Source organism: Ruditapes philippinarum, unplaced genomic scaffold (genome assembly GCF_026571515.1).
Source record: "Ruditapes philippinarum isolate M1 unplaced genomic scaffold, ASM2657151v2 ctg6099_1_1_1_1, whole genome shotgun sequence".
In the NCBI taxonomy this organism is placed as follows: domain Eukaryota; kingdom Metazoa; phylum Mollusca; class Bivalvia; order Venerida; family Veneridae; genus Ruditapes; species Ruditapes philippinarum.
Window position 1 is genome coordinate 13409 of NW_026862913.1, and position 10451 is coordinate 23859.

At 32.2% G+C, this 10451-nt stretch overlaps 1 protein-coding gene across 1 annotated transcript; it reads left to right on the forward strand.

Annotated features, from left to right (window-relative positions):
* Positions 1 to 2006: 2006 nt before the first annotated feature.
* Positions 2007 to 9189, forward strand: LOC132720598 (N-acyl-phosphatidylethanolamine-hydrolyzing phospholipase D 1-like). Its single transcript, XM_060704756.1, has 3 exons — positions 2007 to 2600; positions 6565 to 6713; positions 8020 to 9189. Exons 1-3 carry the CDS (start codon positions 2094 to 2096, stop codon positions 8180 to 8182), a joined length of 819 nt encoding a protein of 272 aa, XP_060560739.1. The 5' UTR covers positions 2007 to 2093; the 3' UTR covers positions 8183 to 9189.
* The last annotated feature ends 1262 nt before the right edge of the window (positions 9190 to 10451 follow it).

Sequence of the window (10451 nt, forward strand, 5' to 3'; positions counted from 1 at the left end):
CAATAAGTGCCATTCATAACATATGAATTCAGATTTCGGTTTTGCAGGTATAATGTTCTTACCTATTTTTATAATTATATATAATAACATGTTGGTTTTAAAATTAAAAAGTAAAAAACTAAGACATTTTCACACAATACATTTAAATCTTAAAAGGTAATATTCTCTTTCTAAACTCTTTTACAGTTTATAAACATTTAAATAATTAAAACTGGGTAGTTTTTACAGTGTATACAAAGTAACGATACTTAAATTGGGAATACAGTACTATACTAGACTACACTATATTCTACTATACTGTACTGTACTGTACTGTAATATACTAAACCAAACCATACCATGCCATGCCATACTATACTATACTTTAAAAAGTGATCAGAAGTATTTCTCTTTTTCGAACCTGTTCAAAGTGTATACACAATACAATAACTATAATACAGATAGGAAAGTTTATTTATTTTTTGAACCGGTACAGTAACTACAGTAACCGTATTTAAATTGACAAGTTGTCTCTTTTCGAAACTGTTTAAAGTTTAAATTTCCTGTTTAACCTTATATATTTCATGATTATCCAATTGCTATAAATAGAAAAATGGAAGAGATTCTGACATAAAGGGAAACAAAGAACTGCGAGAAAAAGTGTCTCTACTCGAAAGGCGCATATGCTTAGAAAGACTACACGTAAGTGTTGGCATGAATTTCGTTGATACAGAATCTTATACTGATTAGCTTATAAGACTGTAAGCCCCTAGAATGATGTCATTTCGTATTACTTAAAACTTTTCTTTTGAAAATCATATATCAAATATATAGTTGAACCATCTTCTCCTTCTTTTGTTCTTTGGCAATTCGCATAATTATATTGATTAAGTATTTTATATTTAAGTCATAATACTACTTTATTTACATTTAGCTACCTTTACTACACATTACTTCATATTCAGTGCTAATTTCACCAGTCTGGTTCATAGTGTGCATTTGAAACAAAATAAAATAGTTAACTTGCGTTTTTTCATTAACAGCTGGGTGAACTATATGGTGGCTGATTTACGCCATGTCGTATTTTCGCTTCTTCGCCTCAAAATGCGTAAATGCGAAAACAGGCGAAAAAGTTTTGTAATGTCTGAAAACAATGATTTATTATTTAATAGATAGTCATGTACATGCATAAGATATGTTGCATTCACGCAGATGTATAATTTAAAAGTACCATCCCGCTCATTACACATGTAACATTAAATAACGGCGAGACTTTAGGGCTGTTTTGAAACAATTAATGCACCAATATTAAATTAATACATTAATGCGTTCCGACCATTTTTAGATTAAAGCTTATTTTTTGAATATTCTTTAACCGCTGACGGTTTTGACATGAGGATTAATGATAAAGGCATTGCCTGCACACATCTTAAACTGAGATTGAGGTGTATTTTCACTAGTAAACATTTTATAATGTTTGTAAGTAACACAATATTCATTTGATTACGTAGAGAGCATATTGGATAAAGTTTCATTAAAAAAAGTTTGATGGTTTTATTTAGTTTTGATATATTTAATTACTACTAACAACTATGCAGTTATCATAAGTATTTCAATAACTTCAATTTTGGTCGCCTATGTACAATGAATATATCAAATCTTAGAAACCATTCGACAGTTTTGAAAATATTGGTTAATGGAACGGCATGTCGTATGTTAGGCCCATGTTCCATACACAACATATGAACTTCTCACGCGAATGTCTATAACGTAAATGAAGTTTGTCCCGACTAGGTCACGATGAGCCAAATTCCAGAGTTTGGTTCCCGTACATATAAAAATATGTTACAATACATAAAAACCTTTATATTCTCGATGATCTAAGATATGATGGTGTTTGTAAACGAACATTAAGACGGATATAAATACATGTCTTATCAACTGAACAGGTATGAAGTGGTTTTTATAATTTGTTATGAATATGAGAATAATAAAAATCATTCAGAGAAATGTAATAATAATTATGCATATGTCGTGCATGTTTGTTTGATGTTATCACGCAAATAAACATTAAATCAATACAATTTTAACATTTAACTTGTAGTAATGAAAAAATGTTTTATGTTTTGTTAAAGCTGCATAACTTGTGGAAATTGCGGTACTACCATAACACGTCCTTCAGCCTTAGCGAACGTCTCTCGTCAAGCAGGCTCCAAGTTGTAAGTTTTGGATCATTTCAAGATGTCGTTCTCAAGATTGATGGATTGATCATCCTTTTCGATCCTTTTGATAGAACAGAGATAAAACATCAATATTTTAGATATTTGGACTTTAATATTATAGATAGTATTCACAATTTCGAACTTGATGTTGTAGCTTTGAGTGCGTGCGCGTGCAGTTTCTCATATTCTATCGTCAGCAAAATAGTTCAGAAGAACCGTAACGTGAAATGGATTATTCCGCTTGAAAGAAAAGACTGGCTTATTCGTCAAGGAGTTGATGAAACAAGTATAACAGTGTTCGGATTTTGGGATGAGAAAACTTTCAACATTCAGCATCGAGATATTTCTGTTGTATGCACACCCACACACAGAAATAGTGTATCATCTGGCAGTAAAATGGTAATGATAATATTTATTAATATTCAAATTCATTGTCTTATTTATAGATAACGTACCGCCTCCCTGGTCCAGGGGTTAGAGTCGATGACTTCTAATCCAGTTACCTCTCAAGCGTGGGTTCGATCCCCGGGAGATGCATTGGTAGTTCAGCACGGAGGAAGGTAGTCTAGTACTGGTGTAACTCTCCAGGAACGATGATTAGGAAACTACCCGCCTATATGACTAAAATACTGTTGGGATAAGGCGTACAATGAAACCAACAAACAAACAAAATATCGATAACGTTACAAATCTAAAATGCTTATCATTGACACTAACTCATTAACTGGATGTATCTAGGACGAAAATAAGCAAATAATGTTATATCAAGGGGGAGAATCACGCCGTTCGTTACCCAAACAAACAAGATGGCGGATGCAGCCAAATTGTCGGTTTTCCCCTTTTTTCTCTGAAATTCGCGATGTTCTAATGTGAAGGTACAAATAACAACCTTCTCCACAATTTTTCTGGCACACAGGATTTTATTTCATGATGTTTCGTCCCGTACTTTATCTGAAATGCGCGTCACCAGATTCGAAGCGAGAGATTTTTTCATCGGTTTGATCGTGGTAACGTACGGCTTTTTCTCTAAAATTCACTGTTTCTTGTACATATATGTATATAAGCTGAAACCACTGACTTTAAAAAGTTGTAATATGTTGTCAAGTAAGCAATCATGCCCATTCTGGCTAGATTTACTGCTGTAAATATTAATATCGGGGCAATTTCCGGAAATGATAACGTATGGCGCACAAAATATCAATGATAACGTACGGCGCATTTTACTACTTGGTGGATTTTCATTTGTCCAATCAGCTGATAATGAATTATTTTTATGTAGGAAATGATAGATATCTGAAAAAAAATGTTGGTCAGGTCAGAAATACTTAATTGAACAATGCTGTACCATCAGTTATAAATATCTTTCTAGCTGGTGGCATAATAGATATCCGTTGTTAATATACCAATTAAAACACACGTGTATAGTTTGAGAATATTTTGTATAAAATGCAGAATGGAAAGAAAAGCCTCCACTTTCAGGAAACATTTGTGTAGTGTTGTCTTCGCATTAAATTTCGCCAGTGTTGTGCGATAATTATGGTCTTATCCCCTTATCGGAAAGAAGAAACGCATTCAGCAGAGCAAAAATGTTAAAAAGGTACGGACGGCTTGATACATTTTCTTTTCCAAAGAAAAAATCTAAAATCATTCTAACAAATTTCTGATAAGGAAATCTCAATATTTGAACCCGTAACGAAAATTGATTGCAACTAGCTTACACCCAGATGAGATGAGCTTGTATTTATTCAATATGGTCGCTCATTGAAAGAAAAATACATAACAGACAAAAATGAATGAGTGTAGGTTCTATAATGAATTTATTGAATGAGTTAGAAAATAATGTTTTATGCGAAAAAACTTCAATGAATTTAGTAAATAAGAAATTATGTTTATTTGACGGGCGGTCAATATTGAATTGCTACCATTTAGCGTGACGTTGTGCCACCATGACATCAGATATATTTACGCGACATTGCCTTACAGTTTTTATTTGTTTGGGTCTTCAGACCAAACAAATAATGGTAGCGAAATTTCAGAGTCTGATGCAAATGCCGAAAGTGGGCCGCTTTTTGAAGCGGTTACTTCCCTTTATATGTAAACTAACCCCGAAAAAAAATCAGGGGAGATCACTGCGTAAAGATGGTCAAATGACAGGCGCATTAATTTTCAAGCAAAATAATTCCCGAATGGTCGAATATTTCTAATATTGTTTATCCTTTATAGACATACATGCTTATAATAGGCTCCATGATTATTAACATCTGTGTTAAACAACAGTAAGCGTCGAAATAATAAGGGTTACAAACCCTAATTTAGAATAATATGGTTTTCTTCAGGCCTTTTACATATAACTTCACCGTGGGGTCTGGAGTTCAAATCCAGGAATTTCAAATTGTTTAAGTCAAATAAACATTGAATTGAATATTAGTGTTGCAATTAGTCTTAAAGCCAATTAACTACAATTAAAACGCTGGAAAGCACTGGTGGCACAGTCACTATACAAAAACAAATTGATTTATAATCTCACAACCTTAACCTGTCTGACATTCTGAGACCCAAACAAATTCAGCGCCTTCTGTGCTTGGATTTTATTATAGTAGACAGTAGACATTTTATTTCATTCCATTAGGCTTTAAAGCCGGTGAGGACATAAAACATACACAATAACGAACAGTTCATATAAACATAATATCAAAAATCATGAAAAGGTTTGGAGAAGATCAATTTTGATTGTTAAAATAAATACCAGCCGAAATTTTCTTAAGGAGTTACATAATGAACATTTCAAAATTGATCTTTAAACCAGTTACTTATAGGTCTCATGTATATACATATACATACACACATATACATGTACATACATACAAAAAAAACATACATTACATGATCCATTATTGCAGAATTGTTGTATATTAATCGATTTTTAAACGCAATTACAATATGTGTATACACATATCCTAAAAAATGAAGCTTCGCATCAATTGCGGATTTCATAATTGTAAATGAAAGGAACGTCATAATTTTATCAAAACAATTACATGCAAGAATTTGCCTATCATATTCTGGCGTTTTTTTCAACAAACCCCCAACAAAAACAATAATTTCTTTAAAAAAAAAGTATTGCAGGTATCAGCAATAAGTGACATTGGAATTTGCTTATTAATTTCTAGAGTTAATTATAAAGTTTCAAATCGGATATGGATTTCGATGTTTTTATCCATACCGGAAAACCCGTCTCCCCAGACCGCCCTCATGCGCTTAGATGACGTCATTATCTTTATGAAAGAACGGCTTTTAAAAATTATTACGCTACTCTTAAACTAGTGTTTATGAAGTATATGTAAGTGTTCATCCGTGTTGTTCTACAGAAATTAGAAACTTCGACGGGAGCGATAGCGACCGAAGCATATTTTTTATTTCGGTTTAGAACAGTTACGGATGAATACCAAACCATACTTAGTGTCAAGCTTTAATTTAGCTTCATATTAATATTAACTTTATTTTCGTCACTATACCTGTCTATTTGCACAAACCGCGGTTCTATGAAGCACTATGAAAAAAAATAAAAGGCTGCTATGAACGGACTTTTGATATATCATCGACTTTTGTTCTTCTATGAAATTTACACAAAGAATTTTAAGAAATACAACGCTTTTATTGGATGACAAATTAAACTGGACACTATTATTATTTATTTCAGTTTCTTAATTTGGTTCTACACATCCTCTTATGTCTTGTAAACCATAACTTTTTTATTATATAAAAAAAATCAATTTAATCAGAAAAAATGCGCCGTACGTTATCATTGATATTTTGTGCGCCATACGTTATCATTTCCAGAAAAATGCCCCAATATTAATATTTTCAGTGGTTATTCTAGCCAGAATTGGCATGAATGATTAGATGACGACATATTACAACTTTTTTAAAGTCAGTGGTTTCAGTTGATATACATATATGTAAACGGAAACAGTGAATTTTAGAGAAAAAAGCCGTACGTTACCACGATCAAACCGGATCTGGAAATTCTCTCGCTTCGAATCTGGTGACGCGCATTTCAGATGAAGTACGGGACGAAACATCATGAAATAAAATCCTGTGTGCCAGGAAAATTGTGGAGAAGGTTGTTATATGTACTTTAACATCAGAACATCACGAATTTCAGAGAAAAAAGGGAAAAACCTACTTTTTGGCTGCATCCGCCATCTTGTTTGTTTGGGTAACGAACGGCGTGATTCTCCCCCGTGTATATGTACTAATACACACTTCAAAGTTTCTGTCTTAAAATATTAAGAAGATAAATGGTAATCACTTGTAATGATTGATTAAAGTAAAATGACCTTTTTTTCTATTGAACGGTTAGTGTAATACATGTGGTTGGATAGTGAAAGGATCAACAAGGACGTTTTATTCGGCTGGGTTCACGAACTACAACGCGACAAACTTCTCCAGGGTGAAAGAACGATACGGTCCAATCCATTTGACTTTACTACCCCTATCGAATACATCTGGGTAGGTAGTTCCTCTAGTTTTACCAAACACAACTGTTCAATATCGCGTTATTCTAAATTCAGTAAGAATCAAAATAACAGAAAATAGTACATAATGCAATAATGAGCATTTGATGGTCAATTCTTTGATGCAATTAAAACCATAATCTGTCTAAACCATTATTAAATGAAATTGTGTTCCTAGTTTATTGATAAATGCGATTATTTAAAAAAAAAATAAAGACACCGTTTACTTAAAACCAGGGTAGTCCAAAATCCCATGACAAATTTTAAGGTCAAGTCATAACGCCAGAACATCATTGTTTTTGGTTTGATGTGGTTGTCAAATTTATTATGTTTCACTGCATCAAGTAATTTGCTCTTGAAATATAAGCTTAAAGTACTTTCAAATTCTCATGATTTAAGATATAGTCTCACTTTAAAGCGCACGTCAAATCATCTGCAATTTGTACTGTATATATTTTAATGTTTCAAGTCCGCAAAATATCACATCCATTTCTTCTTTGGATATAATAATAATGACAATGACAACTTGATTTCAAGAAGGTAACATATAAGTTTGCAGACTTAATAAAAACTTACATACGCCTTATTTTCAGTTGGCCTTCTATATACGAGAAAAAGTTATTATCTATTATAATAATAAATAGCAATAAGAAAAGTAATTCTTGCATATCAGACAGGATTATCTACCGTTTACACCGGTGCTAAGCTCTCGGGTAACTGTTTAGCGGAAACTCGGCAGAGCCTCGTTACCGCCGTAAACAGTTACCCTCGAGCTAGATATTCCGGTCTGTACCGGCAGCCAGTGTAAGATTCTTATAAGGTAAAATGAGAAAAAAAGCAACAACAGCAGTACAAGTTATCACAAAAGTTAAATACTAGCACATCTATTCATCAATGTATTGGTTAATTGAAAAAAAAGAAAAGTTAGTTTAAAAAACATTCTACGACTGACACTCATTATTCATATGTAGATGTAATTTAAAAAAAATCCTTTAGAAAGCGTTTATATTTATGGGCCATGTGTTATTACTTGATTTTGTTCTGTACGGAAGATCCATATCGTAGTAAGAAAACGAATCTTTAATACAGTTGGTACGCAGTCTGTTTTTTAACACAATAAAGAAATATAAAGTTTGACGGAGTGTATCTCAATCATGTATGCCGGAGCTGTATGGATACAAGGATAGTGCTATTATATTTACATAGGTCTGTAAAAGTTCACCAAATCAGCCTTTTAAACAAACCGACAATTAAAATGCTACATATCAATCCTTAAATAAGTACTTCTTTCATTGTTTCAGAAGCATGTCATGTTCACCAGAATTCAGTGTAGGAATTGATGAAATTTTAGATATGCACAACATACTTCAACCATGTACATCACTTGGTATAGTAACAACAGAAACACGGGACTACTGGTACCAACGTTCTATGGTAAAGGTACTTGAACGGAAACATTGTTAGAATGTAAAGAAAAAAACTCTGTTTAGGTAAACTCATTACAATGTGAAGAAAATTGAGTACTACGACACAGTTTACATATTATTTACTAATTTGGTGAAGATTAGTATAAAGTTATAGGTACACCTCGATAACATTTTCTTTCCGAAGCAGTTATGTATAATAAAGGTGACACAGATAATGAGCAGGTTATTTTCATCTGTTGAAAATACACTGTGCATTACAGAGTTTTTCAATGCATTGTGAAAAATATATAGCTTTCTGTTTTGCTCACATTGACTTTGTAAGTGTCGGCCGTTTCGCGAGTCATACTCTCATGACCTTGTAAAACTTTATAGAACATATTACACATGACTTATCAAGAAAGTTTTATAGCAAATCTATAATATGATTTTGTGTTGATCTGTCATAAATATTTCAATATGAAAGATATATTTAAGGGTTCAGTTGATATTCAGTAAATTCATTTAATATTTCATTTAATTACAGGACAACAGAGAGATATTAAAAGAGAAAATGGAAACTCTGAATTTAGATCCTGAACGATTTCATTTTCTCGAGCCGAATGTGCCATACATGTATGTAAGTGACTAGAGTTAAATTGAGGACATAATTAGAATTGAAGACTACATACTTTGTTTGAAGAATCGTAGTGAGTCAAGTTACCCGGAATTTTATCACAAATGAGTAGTAGAACTAAGACTTGTCTCAATATTTCGACTGCAAGACCGACCGATTTTATAATCTGATATTTCATAGATGTTTGTCTTTACGTTTCAACTTGTTAGATTCAAAACTGTGCTTGAAACCGAACTGATCTGAATTTCATTATTTTCGCTAAAATATGAAAATTTTCATACTGGCATGTACATTTGTTGTTATAAACCATACATTGTTCTTAAAATAATCATAATATGACAAAAAATAGCTTAAATTACCTAAAACACCATAATATGGTATTTGTCAGCGATATTAGTACACCACAGGAGCCTGTACGCGGTAAACACATACAGCAGCGCTATATCATAAAAAATTAAAGGTGTAAGTAAATAATTTGAATACATTTAAATTTAGAAACTACTAGCGGTGACGAATATATACTTAAAATTATTTTCTCGTACCCTTGTCGCCGAAAAAATCACAACGTTTTAACTACGAAAACCCGGAAGATCCCTTCGTCCCTAGCTCTCGTCCTACAACAAAATTTCAGCACAATAATTCATTGACATCAAAAAATAACAACGGTACTTAATTTTCATTCCATTTAAATAATCATTATTACCAACATAAAAGAAGCTTTACATACTTAATAACAGGCAGATTTTATAAATGTGTCTGGCTGTAATAGAACGACTTACTTACAAAATAAGTTAACTACGCGCTGTATTTTGTTTTTTATCCCAATAGAAACATTTAAATATTTGTAAAGAAAACAGCACCAAAACAAGCATTGTCCAAAGAACCTAGTATTTGTTTACCCGGTTGTAGTCTAATTTAGGTGAATTTGTAATCATAATTAATAGAAAATACAAATTAAAACAAACGTCATCAAAGTGCGCTTTTCCCCTCATTCCTTTCTGTAATACTAGAATTGAAGTAGCGAATAATTTAATGAAAGAAAATCATGCAGATCCTTTTGTCAACAGTGGTGAAATTTGTTAAACAACCGAACAGAACAGGGAAATATTTATTCCACGCGGAGAAAGACATAAAAAAATGAATCACCTCTTACTTTGTATTTGAATAGTTGTTTTAGTTAAGTCAATTCTACCGCTACGCATCATGCAAGTAAGACATCTAGACCCCTTGACTTCTCGACCCCTTAGGATATTAAGATGACATCTAGACCCCTTGACTCTTAGACCCCTTGTAAGATGACTTTTCGACCGCTACTGACTAAGACATTTCGACCCCTGTTTTAGATGTTGGACTTTAAAAGAACTTTAAATATATTTAGAAAATATTGTAAGACTTATTATATAATATTTAAGATTTTTGTTTAAATTTATTTGTTTTTCTGAAATATCAGTTGCAAAATTTACATTTTTTAAAATCTAATTTTGGTGATTAATAAACAAAACACAGTTTTCATTTGTTTAATTACGGACTTAAATCGGATTAAAGTCCCGTGGTTTAATGTACTGGTGCTAATTTATAATTTCGTCATTCATTAAGTAACAATTATTTATTACATATATAACATCGCGCGTTACAAATGATCTTTAATGTTATAGAATCCTTTGCTAATTATTTACACACATTTTTAAATAAT

Excerpts from the sequence above, each read along its gene's own strand:
- LOC132720598 (XM_060704756.1), top strand. The coding sequence starts at position 2,094 with ATGTTTTATGTTTTGTTAAAGCTGCATAACTTGTGGAAATTGCGGTAC. Across the intron at positions 2,601-6,564 it reads TATCATCTGGCAGTAAAATG|TGTAATACATGTGGTTGGAT; the intron begins GTAATGATAATA and ends TTGAACGGTTAG. Across the intron at positions 6,714-8,019 it reads CCCCTATCGAATACATCTGG|AAGCATGTCATGTTCACCAG; the intron begins GTAGGTAGTTCC and ends TCATTGTTTCAG.